This window comes from Leopardus geoffroyi, chromosome A1, assembly GCF_018350155.1.
Source record: "Leopardus geoffroyi isolate Oge1 chromosome A1, O.geoffroyi_Oge1_pat1.0, whole genome shotgun sequence".
NCBI lineage: Eukaryota > Metazoa > Chordata > Mammalia > Carnivora > Felidae > Leopardus > Leopardus geoffroyi.
This window is the reverse complement of record NC_059326.1, coordinates 146,755,477-146,772,594: the sequence shown is the minus strand read 5'-3', so window position 1 is coordinate 146,772,594 and position 17,118 is coordinate 146,755,477. Positions and strand designations below refer to the sequence as shown.

General features: G+C 37.8%; 1 protein-coding gene across 3 annotated transcripts in view; it reads right to left on the bottom strand.

Annotated features, from left to right (window-relative positions):
- Nucleotides 1–17,118, bottom strand: part of VCAN (versican) — a 111,336-nt gene that overhangs the window by 48,392 nt on the left and 45,826 nt on the right. For 2 of the 3 annotated variants that reach the window (XM_045497164.1, XM_045497178.1), the window contains exon 7: nucleotides 12,995–15,994. The exons of the other annotated variant lie outside the window; for it this stretch is intronic. In XM_045497164.1, the coding sequence (XP_045353120.1) occupies nucleotides 12,995–15,994 (3,000 nt within the window). The remainder of the gene's footprint in view (nucleotides 1–12,994; nucleotides 15,995–17,118) is intronic. 3 annotated transcript variants of the gene reach the window in all.

The window sequence follows — 17,118 nt, the reverse complement described above, 5'->3', positions numbered from 1 at the left end:
GTTATTAGAGAATTGCAAGTACTATAATTATTGTAAACCATAGAAGTTTCTTTGCCGGCTGAGATGGGGGTGGACACCTGTGCGATTGTAAAAGCAGGTATCTCATTCCAAAGTCATGATCTGCTCTATTTTGTATTAACAGTGCAACCTGATGGAGTCATTAATGCTCCCAGTTCTTAGATGAACATGTCCTTAAAAAAGACTCTCTATGTTAGAATTTTATCCTAAGGATAATATAACTTTTATTTGGATTTCAAGGGTAGAACCACAGAAGTTTGCACACTGTGTGTATAATCTGTTCTATGTTTAGACAAATGTATTTTAACACCTTGACTTGCATATACTAGTATCACAGTTAATAGATTTTTTGTAAAGGCACACAAAGCTTCATTGCGAGCTGACCTCACCATGTATTCACCATGTATTTTTAAGTACCTCATGGCGGAGTTCTGTGGACATAGCACAAGTGTTCCAGTGATGCTGTTAGCAGACACAAAACATAGTTGCTAAGATGCCCAGGCAGCTGGCTGAAGTTCACGTTCTCTTTAGGGAATTTTACAATTTAGGCTTAAGAGCTTTTAATTAAATATAAGTATATACCAGTTTACTCAGCAGAAGTATATTAGGATCACATTTATTTAGCAAAATGGATTTCACTTTAATGTGCAACAAAAAATATTTTGTTTCCTTATTTTAAAAATGTAATAGACAACCACAATGGAGTGCTTGAGCAATCCTCAGGGAATTTAAATAGAGAAAGCTTGAAGTTCTTTAAGATGTTCACGTTTTCTCACACATATCTATAGGTCCATCGACCATACAGAAACAAGTGCCCCACTTTCATTCACGTTTGATATGTTCTTAATTAAAATAAAATGCTAATTGGCACCTCATGAATCAAAGAAAATCACCTAATATAAATTTTAATCAGATTGTTTCAGATATCCTAAATTCCTCAATATTTTCAGAATCTGAGACATTAAACTAAAAATGGTGCCAACTCAGGGTATTTGAAACAAAATTGACATTAGTAATCAAGATATAAATACCTTCCCCAAATCTCATCAGATGTTTCTGCACCCTTAATGAATTACCTTAATAACTGAAAATCAGGTGATATTTATATCAACACTCAATCCTCCCAGAGATGAGAGAGATTAATCTAAAGGTTGGGAGATCAGCATTAGATTCTGTGACCCACATCTCCCTATTAACTCTGCCAGTGGAGGTTCATTTGGTGCACCTCCCAAGCATGTTACTTTATACTGACAGTCTCCTCTTGCTGAGCAAGGAGCTCAATATTTCTCAATTCATGAATTTTACACCCAGAAAGGGTAATGTATATGTATAAACAATGTAAGCGTTTCTGATGGCCTTGCTTTTAAGAGACAGACATGTTATGGGGATGATAAAGGGGAATCATCTCTTTTCCCAACTGGAGATAATCCTCTAATAATGCTGTTCCCTCAAGCGGAAAGAACGTATTTAGATACAGTCATCTGGTCTAAGTGCGCGTAAGGAGATATGACCAAGTGTGGTCTCTTCTTACTTATAGAAAAGGCCCAGGAGAGTTGATAACTTCAAATTTTTAAAGAGCAGAGCTTGCCTGGAGAGCATAATCCAGTAAGTTTGGGACTTTCAAGCGCTTCTGAACAATAAGAGAAAAAGCTATATGACAGAGAAGTAAGCCAGGTTATTAAGATTTCAAAATGTTTGCTTAAAAATAGAACAGATAAACAAAAACCAACCATAGACAGCACATTTATTATCTTTTCTACTCTGGTACTCCCACACTGTCAAAGCCTTTGATAGATAGATAGGTACCAAATACCCAAACACCAGAAAAATGCTTTGGTCAGCATTAACAATTTAAAATTTAAGTAACAACTTTGAGTAAAGTAAAACAAAGGCCTCTCATAGATATAGATTTATACTTCCTTTCTACACCCTTAAATTAAAGCTACTGAGACAAACTTTAACAGACACCATTTTATTTTTAATTATGTTACTCTTTTCTTCAAAGGTCAATAGCAGTTTCCGCTCACCTCTTCCACCTGACCTCTTCAACAGGGTGTTTGAACAGCCCAATTGACTGTCCCCATATTTACCCTCCCCTTCAGTTTTCTGTTAGAATTCTCTGCTTCTCTGCCTTGGAGACCAGCAACTCCATGTCCCTCTCTCGTTATCCTCCTCATTCCCGGCTCAGACTTCTATTCAAGCGGAGTCTTCTCACCGCCAACTTGGAATGCTTTGTAAATCCTCCTTTGAACGTCACCCATGCATTTATGAATGATCCAGCTAAAGCCCTCAGTTCTCCAGTGTCTTCTCTAAAACTCCTCACCCCAAACTGGTTGTATCTTTGATTTGTATGCCTTGGGACTTAGGTCATACTATTTCTTATGTCTAAATTCCTCAGCTGTTTTTATGTTTTTGTCTCCGCTCCCTTACTAAATTCTATATTCCACAGTTGAAGTGTAGGGATACTTATACTTTAAACATGAATGGTGTTCACACTCTTGCAACTCAGCCCCTCTTTGAGAATTTAGTTAGAAGAACATCTGCTCAGTTTTTTATCATCAAGAGTGAAAAAGTTTACATTCTAGTAGAATTTGATACTTCCTTTGAAAGATGTGAGTTTGGGGCTAAAGAGATATTGTCCTCTGATTACAGTAGCAGCTCAAATTTTGAGATACAACTAAAGAAACATACAGATAATGCAAACACTAAAGACTATACTGGATATAAAAATCTAGATAATCTGAAAATGCAGACAGAGCTTCCATTTTTTTTTCATCATTCACCTTTTCAAACCCAGCATTCCATATAAGGCTTCTATCAAGGTGGTAATCACTGTTTTTCTCAATGTAAATGTATAATGAACAAACTCACTTTGGTAGGATAAGTCAAAAGAATCCTTAAGCCATGTTGATATAGACAAGGTAACATGGATACAGCAAAGTGAGGTATAAAATCTGGGTAATTCAAGATATACTTTCCACCCCTCACCATTACTTGTGATTTAATTACTATGTTTCATGAAACTTTAAAAAATATGTTTTAATGATATTTAATTCTACTTTCCTTTTTTAAAATTTTTATTAAAATGTTTTCAACATTTATTTATTATTGAGAGACAGAGCATGAGCATGGGAGGGGCAGAGAGAGAGGGAGAGACACAGAATGTGAAGCAAGCTCCAGGCTCTGGGCTATCAGCACAGAGCCCGACACGGGGCTTGAACTCACAAACTGCGAGATCATGACCTAAGCTAACGTAGGATACTTAACCGACTGAGCCACCCAGGTGCCCCTAATTCTACTTTCTTCCTCACTTACAGATGCCAAGGTCCATTTAACACTTGTGACAAAATATGATCAAAGACCACCAAAAATATGATCAAAGACCACCATTTCATTCAGGGGAGATTATATTAGACATATTCTTTATCTCCTTAAAATGGGGAAAGTACAGAGGCTTAAAGCATCCCCTTCCCCAGGAATGTCTATTTTAGCCAACTGTGTGCAACTCAGAAAGCCTTCACTTTACCAGTAACGTTCAACTCTCACTGTGCATCAAAATCACATGAGATGCATTTAAAAATACAGATATCTAGTAATGAGAAATAAATAAATGAAGCAAATTTAAGAAAAAAAAACGAACAAACAAAAAATACAAATGCCTGAGCCCCTCGACTAGAAATCTAGATTTAAGTTGTCTGATGAGGGATGAGGTAGTAGGTATTTTTATTGACAGGCTCCCTGGTTATTCTAACATACAGCCAGTGTTGAGAAGCAGTGTGGGAAATATTTATGCACTGGACCATTTCCTGGTGTCTCTCAAAATCCCCTGCTGAGAATGGTGTCATGGTTGGTTAGCTGGCTAGTGCCTGGTTGGTGTAGCTCTGGGCCCTCCTGGGTAAGCAGGGTGGTGGCTCACTGAGGCAATGAGTGCCCAGAGTTTACTGTGAGGCCAAATCTAAAGATGCTTCTTATATTAACTTATTTCATATTACTTCTATTTTTTTTACTACAGCAAGCAAATAGCCTTTATTATACATTTTTGCTTCCTAATTATTTCAAGTTGCCTTCTCTATTAAGCTATAGATTGTGTTATCTTCTTTTCTCCAGCCACATAGTAGCTTGATTGAATGGCTTTATTTCAACATCTCCAATTATTTCCTGGAATTGAGTGTGAAGAGATGAGAAGAGAATGTTTCATCTGCAGATAGTAAATGGCTTCCCTACAGAGCAGAGCAAGGTAAGACTGCACCATAGTGAAACATGATGGCTATACTATATTCCATTATACTCTGCAGAAACATACAATAATAATATATTTCCTTTTTCCTCCCGCAACTTAGAAAAAAACAAAATCTTCAGAAATTTACTATATGTAGAATATGGCCAAAGCAACTAAATCACTCCATGAGAAACTAAGAAGACTGTGGTACAAAGCCAACAGATGAAGCCAGTAGAAGCCAGTCAAGACAGCATGTACTAATGATACATGTGGGCAAGCAGGTCTAGGTATAATAGACATGATAGGTCAAATTTTCATAGACACAGATGCTGAGATATAATTAAACTTTTCCTCTCACTCTAGAGGTTCTTTCTTTCCTATTTAGACTTTCAATTATTTACGGAGAAATACTTTATACCTATCGCATTTATTCAAGCAAATATTTAGAAGGTTCGCCATAATTTATTTTCCTCCCAAGAATCAAATCATTCTTTTGAAGAACAATTACAGCCTTCTTGCCGATAGATAGGTGTGTTCCTCCTGATTCATACTCAAAAAGTCTAAACATTGGCATATCTAAGGAACACCACTTTTTAATACAATAAAGTACTCAGTTATCTACATAATATCCTGGGATGAAAGACCATTTCACATTTTCTGTCATCTCAGTTATGTTAAAAATTCAAAGTCCTTAAATACAAATGAAAAAAAAAATATATATATATATATATATATATATATATATATATATATACACAACAGTTTTTTTTTACCAAACACATGCCCATCCTTGCTCCCCAGCCAGGGCCCCATTCTTGGAATCATTCTTCCAATGAAGCCACTGAATAACCAACCCTTCTTCTTGGACCTGACAAACTGACCTCACTGCCGTGTAATGTTATACACTTTGTAAACTGATAAAAAATAGGCAAGCCTTATTAAAAACATAACATTTTCAGCTTTACCTCATTAAAATGAAACCTCAGGGAGCATTTTTTCCCCTTTTCCTTTATCCCTCTTGCTCCTCTCACGACGCACGTCTCTCCCCTTGGCTACATCCCTCCCCTCAAAAACGTTCTGAACACTGTCTGGGCCCATGAATACATTTTTTATTCATTGCACAAATGAATGATCTAAGAGCTATTAAGAAAGAAGAATGTAATCCCTGTGTAGAGAACTGGGGGTTTCCTTGACAACAACAAAAAGACAGCAGGGAATGTCCATGCATTCCATGAATATGCAAGAAGAGACTAGGCCCAGTACCTGGACAATTTTATAAAGAATTTGTAAAAAGATTTTTTCTTTGGAAAAAAAAATGGATTGGTAGTTATCAAAATCATAAGCCCAAGTTTTTTCACACACGAAAAAGAGTAGAAAGCTAAAGACTTCTACATATAGGTACTGTCGAATCAATACTATATTTAAATTTTAAATAAGGGTTGCAGCTGCTTCTGATTTGCACCCAAAATGGCATCACCCTAGACAAACACAATTCATAGAGGATTAAAATTTTAAAAAGCTCTTACAGTAACACAGATACTATGGTGTAATTACAATTGGCTCCCTGCGGTATAAATCCTGAATTTTAAGATAATTCCATTTTTTACCTATTTACAGTACAAAACCATCTAAGTGTTCCTACATTTACAAGTCCAGAATAAAATAATTACTAAAGCAGAGACGGGATTAATTTGTACTAAGTAGTTCCCATGCGCCAGGCACTATGCTTGGTGCTTTGTTGTCATGAAATATTAACTCTATGATATCTCTACCACAGTGATGGGCAAACCCTTGAAGAGATCCCTTTATCCTTGAAGCAACCTAGTGAGTTTGTAGTATTGTTGTATATTTTTAACATTATAACAACTGAGGCTTCTAGAGATAAAGCAATTTTTAAGGCCAAACAGAGTGAAATAACAATGCTGACAAAGAACTCAGGACTGTTTCCAAGGCTCTTTACACTGTGTCAACTGTCTTTTCCGTGTATCCTATGAACGCAACAGACTATCTACCCATGTTCATTTAGAACGTCACAGAGCGTGCTCCAAAAATCCAGTTCTAGTGTAGTATCTTGTACATGGTAATTACCTGACTTGAGTAAAAGAGAAAAAAATATATTGGTATATTATATGTACAGGTGCATATATATGTATGTATGTATATATGTATGCATGTGTGTGTGTGTGTGTGTGTGCGTGCGTGTGTGTATAGGTAGGTGATCATTTTCCTTGTTTCATAATCTCTGTGGCTTGGAAAAGAGAGTATGGGTCAAAGTGTAGGTAACACTATTCCTTCTATACATAATAACCATTACATCTATTTTGCTGGCAAAAAGTTCTGACAAAGAAATTAAGAAATTTCTGGGTCCACACCATGGATAAATAAAAGAAGGACTGACTCTAGACTCTCCAATCTCTAGCACTTGTTTCTGTAATACTAGTGGTCAAAAATCACTTGAATTAGATGTTATAAACCTTTAACTCACCTTTTAGAGTACGTAGCCCACCCTTCGTAAAGTAGCTTTATGCCATTTAACTTTAATGGTGTGGCACTTTGAACCATGACATGGGAATACAGTTTGGAAAGCTAAACAGGACTGCCTCCTGAAGAAGTTGGCTGAGTAGCCCTGGTTTCCACACACTGTGCAGGTTTCTAGGTGAATACTAAGAAGGCATTCATCTTCCAAAGCAGGCTGTGACCCTCTGTCATACTGGTGCTATTTAGAAAAGTGTCTGATTATATTTGTGGCTCCTTAGTCCCCACTGATGAGCCTCTGTTAGGCAGCAAAAGGTTAATAACTGGTTTCCAGTAATTTGTTTTTGATCTTCCTCTCCAACAAGGACCCAGCTGAAGCCCTATCCTTCTCACAGAATATTCTCTGACCTCTATGCCTCCAGTGATTCCTTCATTCACTGACCCCAGCTGCCATTTATAGCTGGTACCACTTCACCTTGTGTGTAACTATATGTTTCCATACTGCAGTTATGTTTGATTGTGTTAATATTGGCTCCCCAGAAATGCTCTATGCCTTTAAAGTCCTTGGAAGCAGGGTTTATGGTTTATGTTTATTCTGTGCCTCTTGTAATATCTGTCAAAGGACTAGGCGTGTTGTAGCTTTGCCTTTACCAAGATAAACCTTGCTTGACTATGCTATGCTGGAAGACAGTGTGTGCCTTTCTCTCGAGTTCATTGCCAGTGACAGATAAGTGGTATTTGTCTTTAAATAAAGCCCCACCTCAGTAGTAGTTGTGATAACACTAAGTTGTAATGGCAAATGCTATTTTCAGAAAGAATAGGCATCGGATCATGTTAGGAAGACAATAAAGTTCTTTTTAGTTATCTATGGAACATGTCTTTTATTATTAAACGTTAACTTGTGAAGAAACAATTTCAGTTTTTTGAATTGTATCTCGAGGTGGGTGGGTTAATAAAACATTCATAGAGCATTTAAAGAAATTGACAGTCTACTATGTGTTTGTGTCTGCATGTCTATATGTGAGCAGTGTGAACATGTATATGTTACACATAAAAAATATTTCACTTAGAAGGACTTTCTAAAAAGGTAACCGCTGGTCTGTAATGTAGTGTTAAACTCACTAATAAATTTAGTAACACTAAGGTCAATTCTTTTCTTCATAGTATAGAACCAAAGGGAAGAGAGTCTCTTCCCTTTTCATTATTTGACTATTAGAAGAGGAACTTGATCCTTTTCTAGATTTCAGGCAGCCAAGGAGAGATGGGGAAAGCCATCCTAATTCCCTCCAGAAAAAAGAGAAAGTGCTTCTCTGGCAGGGAGCCATAGCTGGAGACCAGCGAAGGGAACCACTCATGTGTGCGAGCGCTGGCCCCATCCAATTTCAGGGATGTGTTCCGAAATTCTGAAGGGAAGAAGCAGCCCAGAACCAGCGCCACAAATTTCAGGATGCTGTTCTCTTGCCATGGCAGGTACTTGAATAGCATCCGCAGCCCCCAATGTTAGCAGCAAACTAAACACAAACCACGAGCCTCTGTTCCCTATTTGCAGTACTTTCCCTAGTTGCCTCACAAATTATCTCTGAAGTTCAAACATGAAAATATATGTATACCATGCCCCGAAAGTATCGAGCTCCAAGTGTGAGCTCGATGATGACTTAGCTCTGCACATACATGTGATGTTCTGAAATGTAACTATACATTACTTTGATTACGCACAGGCATTGGTAAGATTGAAACTAGACTTGCTTCATTTGCTTTATTCAGCAACACACAAAGTTATTTAAAGGTAAACATCAAGAAATGTATATTATGATACTGAGATAAAAGTATTGATAATCAGACCGATTTAAAAAATGTTCTCAAGTTAAATTAATTCATTCAGGAATGAATTCTTATTGATGCTTTCTTTTGAATTCGCTAGAAGTTATTATTCTTTTTCTAGCTGTGTTTTGAGGTACATGTTATTTTAGTTTAAAATTTTTTTTAATGTTTTATTTATTTTTGAGAGAGAGAGAAAGACAGAGTGCGAGTGGGGGAGGGGCAAAGAGAGAAGGAAACACAGAATCTGAAGCTGGCTCCAGGCTCTGAGCTGTCAGCGCAGAGCCCGACGCAGGGCTTGAACTCACGGACCGCGAGCTCATGACCTGAGCTGCACTCAGACACTTAACCGACTGAGCCACCCAGGTGTCCCATGAGGTACATGTTATTTTAGAAACTGCCACAAAATAAGATCTGATTCCTGATCTCCTCTCAAATATGAACGTGAACGGTGCAGTGTTGGGGTATAGTGGGGAACAGAGCTGCCTTTCAAATATTAACCGGAAGAGCCACTCTTTCATGTGCTCAAAATACAGTGTCCCTAATAAGATTTTGTTTGGAGAAAGGAATCTGATACAATAAAAAATCTTAAAGTAATTTTTCTACATTATAAATGCTATAAAAATGAAAAATACATGATTTTTAAAAATTATATGAAGCTGGGGCACCTGGGTGGCTCAGTCGGTTAAGCAAATGACTTTGGCTCAAGTGGTGATCTCGTGGTTCGTGGGTTCGAGTCCCACGTCAGGCTCTGTGCTAACAGCTCACAGTCTGGAGCTGCCTAGAATTCAGTCTCCCTCTTCCTTTGCCCCTCCCTCCTCTCACTCTGTCTCTCTCTCTCAAAAAAAAAAAAATTATATGAAGCTATCTTGTATAAACGTTGCCTTTCAAAAAAATGATGACTGCGCACCCAACGATACAAATATTGCCATTCGCCCAGACATCTATCTCCTGTTCCCAGAGCCAACATCCCTTATCCTTCATCCTGTCCTCAGTGATATTAGCATTATGTACACTGCTCCAAAGTACAGATACAAATGCAGGAGGAATTGGTAATATGAGAGTTATTTCTGAATGATATAAGCAATGAGGTACCATAATTACCAATAAGGAAACCGAGCAAAATGAATTCTAATTTAGAGGCCAAAATTATCTTTCTCAAAATGTCACTAATTTTTAATACCATTACATTAATAATTTTATCAGTACCTTAATACTTATGTCATTTTAGTTTAATATTGGCCTTACACCTGCCTTATACTTAGATGTAAATTATAAAACTAGCAAAAAAGACCACCTGACAAAACAAATAATATCAAGCTGGCCTGACAAATAGTATGTTGTATATACAAACACATTAAAAAAAACAAACTAATAAGCCATCTATTTTAAGGTTATAACTATGAGCATTTGCATAATAACATTCAAATTTAATACCTGCACATTTACAAATTATTCTTTGATTTAAAGATAACAGTATACCAGTTTTTCAAAACATTCACAGTTCTGTCACCCCAACGTGTAACACTTCAGATGATACAGGGGGGCATTCTTTAAAAAAAAGAAAAAAAAAGCCCAGAATTGAAAAACTTTCTACACCATTAAATCCTGTAGACTTCATACATGGTCACAAAGAAAAGCTTTCAATAATTTTTCAAAATGCAGGTGTTCAAATTACTCCTGAAGTAGACAGGAGTCATGTTTTCAGTATCCCCCGAACCACTGTTAAACACACCCCATAGCATTTTTCAGCTCATAAAACTTTTATGAGCTGAAAAGTTCCTTCAGATTTTTTTAACTGCTAACTACAGTTGCCCTCCAGCAACAGCACCTTAAGCTGCTATTAAGATCCATTTCAGCAAATATAACATAAACGTGTCTTGAGTAGCATGTTTTGTTTCATAGTAGTAAAAAAAAAAAAATCGAGATTTACATGACTTGCTGAGCACAGCAAAAAATTATAAATGCCTTGGTTTAGTGTAGCACGGGTGGCATTTTTGCTTACTTGGGCATATAGTACATGTAGAGGGGGGTTCTATGTTTGTGAATAGATTTATACAAGTTCATACGTGAACCAAGGATTTTCCAATCTGGGAAAATGTGCCTTGATACATAAAAAGTTGGTTTCCAGGCACATGTGTATTTTTCCTTATTAATGTACACCTGCCTTAGAACTCATTAATTTAACATCTGCTTTAAGGTTTTCCGTTGCCAAAGTTCAAGATGCTTAAAAAATTAACTTTCTCGTGTAAAAGAAGTAAAATTAGTAAAAGTCAGCAGTTGGAGCTGAGTAAACCTTGTTGTCTTATCAAGACAATAAACAATGCTTTTAGTCCTAAGGAGAATGGCCTCTTTCAAGTGTACAAAAATGATAGGTAGATGTAAGATAGAGAAAAAGGGAGACAGAGAGACGGGGGGAGGGAACGAGATAACTACAAGCTATAGCTCTATCTCTTCCCCCGGCCCCCGCCCTACTACCCACACACCGGAATCTCCTCCTGATGGAGAATCCCGACCATTCCCTTTGCAGACTTTCCTGACCTATTGTTATCAATGCTGAAGGAAAACTAGTATGAGAGAGAATCATGGCCCCATGTTTTCAAAGTGGAAGAAGGCAGAGGACACACCTAGGCATGTCTCCCAGACCAGATGAATTAAGTTCACACCTCAAATATAAACATGCACCTTTGTATAAAACGGTTTCTGGGTTAGTTACTCAGAACCACCATTTTGAGTCACCATTTATAAACTTAGATTTTTTTTTTATGACTGCCAATTTTTCCAGGAAGATAAAGTTTCACACTTTCTATTTTTTAACTCGATCACCCTAACCTTATCACACAGTTTCCCATTTAGAAAAGTTTTTAAGTGCAGGATGGTTTTACTGTTTCCTATATTATTTGATTCAGCGTAGAATCTACGTTAACATGAGAGTAATCTAAATTGGGAAAAACTTCTGCATAGTCAGTCTTTCTAATCCTAGTTTCAAAAGGTGGAAAGGGAATGTAAGAAACAGGAAACATGAGATAGTTTCCAAGAAACTATCATTAGCAGAACAATAATGTCCAATCCTGGCCTCTTTGAACTGTACTAGACAGTAGACATTACCTTCAATACTCTGGGAATGAATTCCTTTCTACTTACTGCTCTGCAAGAGGCTTTGCACTGAGAAAATTCTAGATACTATGATTGTGAAGTTGCCACCTACAGCAATGGAAGCCAGCTGACCTGACAAATAGAGCGACCTGTTTGTTTCCAATAGGTACACTCCAATAGGTATCCTCTAATGAGGACAGCATCACTTTTAAGAAAATGACACCCTGAGGGGAATGTCTTACCAGCAAGAGAGAGAACCTGCTAAAAAAAAAAAAATTCTTCTAGCCCAACCTCTCAGACCCCGGTAAAGGAAAAATCACTATTCTTTCAAATCACATATTTAAACTAGTATACAGCAATTTAACTAAAATCAGTGATCTTAACTTCTAAATTAAAAAGATACAAACCTGAATTGATCTATTAAACTGTATGCACTATGTGTTCTCAGCTCAGCTTACCAAATTCAAAAGATGGTGTGGTCTGACCTTTAGGAAGGAATAAGTTGCATTTGATAATGAAAATGGCAAGTATTATTTGATGTAAAGAAACTGTTTTTAGGAATTTTGCTGGAGAGATAAATAAAATATTTGAGCAGAATAGAAGGCATCATAAAAATTCCTAGAGATAAAACAATGATATCATAAAATAAGTAACATTACAGCGTGTTTTTTAGGGAGCAGAGGTAATGCTGACATATCCATATCTGAAATTATATGTGACACAATGAATTATAGCATTTCCTAGAACTGAGCTAGATTGTATTTGCTGTAAATATTCAGAGCCTTATTAAAATACCCGAGACAACAGCTTAACAGTATGTTGAACTTTCATAAAATAACATTTAAACTACAGACCTGTTACCCACCCCACAAGCTGTACAACAAACCTACAACATCCTGGGAGAGAAAACGCAAAGCACACCTGTAGACATCTTTCTATCAGCCTTAGACATGTGCCAATACAGTTTTAGCTGTCCACAATGTAAGTGCTGAAGGTTAATAGTTAAAGACCGATGGAATGTTAACACAGTCTAGTACTACACTTGAGTAGTAATGCATGGAAAGACACTGAAATTAAAACATTTTGTTCTGCATGTTCTGAAGTGATGTAACAGTGATGATTGGTTATATTAGATGACAAAGCAGGGCTTCTTAGAACTTTAAAAAACACACTCGTATCTAACATTCTTCCAAATAACATATTCTTCCAATTCTTGTACAAATATATGCAGCTAAAATACAGAAATTTTCACACTCCAGTTATCTTCTAATGGCAGCATTTGGTATGTTGATTTTTTTTTTCCAAAAGTAATTTTCAAGATAAAATGCAGATTGCCTTGACTGGTATGTCTAGAAAGCAAAGACTTACCTGTCTTGTTTTCTCTGACCTCAATAATATAAACATTTATGTCAGGGTGGAATTTTGTCCCTGCTGGGGGTTCTGGAGTGGAAAGCGCCTGAGGTCTGAAGGCCTCTTTGCCTTCCACAGTGGGTGGTCTTGTTGGCTGTGTAGCAGATGGAGTACTTGAAGTTGTGAAATACTCTCTATCAATATCAGTTTCTGTTTCCTTCACTACAACATCCTCGAGTGTAGTGGGAGGAACACGAGATGTTGATTCTCCAATGATTACCATGTCTCTGGTTGTTTCTTCTCCGGGTTCCCTGTCAATGAGAGGCGGTTTCTCAGTGGGTGCTGGAGACGGCTTGGATGAAGTCGTGTGGAGTCTTTCTACTGAACTGAAGGTGGCAGTGATATCACTTGGAACGGTGGCTTTAATTGTTGAAAATTCTGGTATTTCTGTGGCTTTGGGCTTTTCAAATAATCCTGAGCCTAAATCCATATAATCTAGAGATGTTTTCTCTCTTTTCTCAGTAGTGGTTTCCTCTGTAAGCTGGGTAACATGGGTGCCGAAAGGTGATACAAATCCCCCTGGACTAGTACTTTCTGTTTCATACTTTCGTTCAGGCTCTGGACTTAAAGACACCTCTGATCCTATGCTTGGCATTAGTGTTACTGCTTCATCAGTTTCTGCTTTGTGCTCAGTGACAGCACCAGGTGGATAAGACATACTATGCTCAATTTTTCCAACTGGAGTTGTTTCCAAAACTGGGACTCTCTCAGAACCTGTCACCAATCTGTCTTCAGAGACTGTGTATGCTGACCCATCACTCTCTTGTTCATCTAAAGGTGTTGCTGCCTCCTTGGCTGTGTCAACTGCAGAACTGAGAGTAGGAACTGGTTTCTCTGAAGTCTGTTCTTCCCAAGGGAATTCTTCTTGAGTTGTTCCCTGCGTGATTTTTGTTGTTGTTCTTAGACTCTCAGGAGAAAGAGTTGCTTCAAGATGAGTCTGATCAATGACATGTATGTCTTGAGAGGGTGCACCCAGAACTTCACCTTCTGAGGGAACAGAAGGTACCAACACTCCCCATTCTGTCTTGGGAATTACAGAAAGAGGAATGGTATGGGAAGTGTCTACATAAGTAGTAGATTCTTGGGTGCTACTATAATTAACAAATGCCAATCCTTCTACTTCTGAAGTCTGGGCAAATTGGGGGACAGTAGATACTGGCTTAGAGACATCCCTATATTCTCCTTCATCCAAAGCACTTCCTTCTGTAGTTGCATAAACAACTTGGCCTTCTGTGCTTGTGACAAGTGGAACTCTTTCTTCGATTGTAGAATCTCTCAAAGTTGGCTTTTCTGCAATACCAGTTAGCATAGTTGGCTGAAATCCAACTGTGAATTTCCCGTGGCCTGTTGTATCTTCCTCAGTTAACTCCTCTAATGGCTTTTGAGTACTATCTGGAAAAAGAGTAAATTCATCTCCTCCATCTTCAGTGAAACTTGGGATTTCTTTATCATTTCCACTCACTTCTGTAGTAGTGAGTAAGGCAGGGGGGAATCTTGGAGGGCCTGCATGTTCTGTGAACTCTAAAGGCTTCGATGTTGTATTATCTTCATCCCATGCCCATTTTGATATAGTGACCACCTCCACATTTAAAGTGCTGTGGCTCAAATGTGTTGTCATAATACCCTCATCATACTTTGTAGTTTCTTGATAGCCATCTGTTTCTAATTCAACTGGTGTTGTCATAAAGTCTTCCTCCACATCTCTTGCTTCTGGGGGCTTTGTTGTTGTCAGTGCTGGAGAATAAAAAGGTTTGGTCATTTCCACTGAATACTCTGTAAGATGAACTTGCTCTGAGGAAGTGGTCGAGAACTGCATTCCAGAGAAGTCTTCTTCCTCTATTTTTCCTAGAAATGGATCTTTTGTAATCTTTTCCTGTATCTCATCATCAGTGTAAGTATCTGTTTTCAACTCTGGACTTAGTGTTCCTGTTTTTTCTCTTCCTTGTGCCATTTCTGTTTGTGGAGAGGGGTAAATAACTGTGGATATTTCCTCGACTAATCTTTTATCACCAGAATAAGGAAACAATTCTACTTCTGTATGATGCTGTGATGGGAAAGGTGTAGTAGACACATACTGGCCAAAAAAATCTTCAGTTATCCTTCCATTAGTTTGTTTCTCTTCCCATTTGTCCGTAGATGATTCATTACTGTCAGGCAGAGTTACAGGTGAAATAATTGTTGAGGCTGAGACTGACTCCCTGTCCTCTAATTGAGTGGAGGTGGTGTCTTCTGATGTCTTTGACACTGTAACAACTTCAGGTATTTGGCTAAAGACCAAGGTGCTCTGACCAGATCTAACTGTAAATGTTCTGTCTTCCCTGTCATCTTCTCCCACGGTGAATCCATAGTGGCTTGTGGTCACAGATTCGGAAATAGCGCTTACTGTTTTCTTTTCAGTTTTGGATTCCAACCTCATTGTTGTAGATACAAATGGTGTTTCAGTTGCAGACAATTCCTTGGAAGGAATGTGCTTTGAGATTTCCATAGATGTTACCAAGGGACCCACTTCTATTTGTTCAATTTGGGTGACTGATTCTCGTGTTTGTATGTCTTCCCTGACACCATCCCATGAATCAGGAGCAGGACGGGGGATGACGGTTGTACTTTGGGGTGCTTCTTCCCTAATTTCAGATATGTCTGGCTCTCCAAGTGGTCCTGATGCAGAAGGTGAGTAGTAGTCCAAATCCCAAGGCTTTCTGGTACTCCCAGCAGGTGTGGATGATTCAGTGGCTACTCTGTGTGTGACAGCTTGAGACTGAACTGTGGTTTTCTGTTCAAAACTGACTATATTTCCCACAGGAGGGAACTTTGTTGTAATTATAGGTAAGTCAGTGATTAAAGGGATGACTGGTGTTGTTCTGTCAGGTACCATTTGTAGTTCTTCAGAAAAACTGGATGATGCAGTTTCTGCAAGGATATTCAGTTCGATGGTTGTAGCCTCTGATATATTCTGTTTAGCTAGAAAAATAATTTCAAAGAGTTGATTAGACAAGTCACTAATAAAAAGTTGTACGTCCAGTGTTTGTCAAGTGCTGCTGTGTACTTTGGGGTGACCCAAAAGCGTTTGTGATGAAGGGAATCTAGAAACTATAATTAAATTAACTCAGACAATTGAACATTTTATAGTCACAAACTGATCACTTGTTTCATATCGTAAGGGTTATCACTGCTTTTACCCATAAGTATGAATGACTGTTTTTGGTTAGGGAAAATGAATATTATGTATTTTAAGATAAAGAGAAGTCCAAAAAAATATGAATGTAGAGTTTGGAAACAGTGGATAGGTTACTTATCAGAAACTACAGCAGCAAATCAAAGCCTAGTAGGAAAACTTGGTAATACTACTCTCCTGAAGGGTTCCTGTGTACTCTGCCTCTATCTTTCTCCCTCCTTTTCAAGCTGCACTGTGTCTCAGGGGAGAGGGAGTGCCTCAGATTGCAAAACAACAAAAAAGCCACATCAAATGTACCCAAGATACATGTAAACTATTACATCGTCCATAATGTGGGGGGTTTCATAAAAACAGGATATTAAACATTTTAATACCACTCTTCACTTGATTCCAGGTGTTGAGACATTTGTCTTCATCTTCCTTTCCACTCTGCAGTACAGCCTTGTTTCTAATAAACAAGAAGATGTTTCTGGCAGAGGCTGCTTGGCATTTTTGATATTTCTGTGTTTTGTTCTACGTTCCACACACTATGTTTGCAACTCTTAAGGGTCTTGGTTCCAGGCTTACTTTAGCATGAAATACGAACATAGACCAGGAAGTGAAGTACCCACATGATATATTTTAGGTTTGTAATTACAAATCACTGGAAACAACTCCGAGCATCAGAAAGAACGGTCTCAGGCAATAAAAAGTAACATGTCATCATAAAATGCTACATTATAATAACTCCAGATTTACAAGGAATGGCCTGTCCTGTTTAAAGAAATGTAAAATGTGTGTAAAAGTGACGGTGTTCTAGACGAGATTCCTTTTCAACATAGGGAAAATGCAGCGGCTTAGTACACAAAGATTTTTGTTTCTTAAAAAAAATCAGATTTTCAAAAATCAAAAAGTAGTCACCACTAAATTC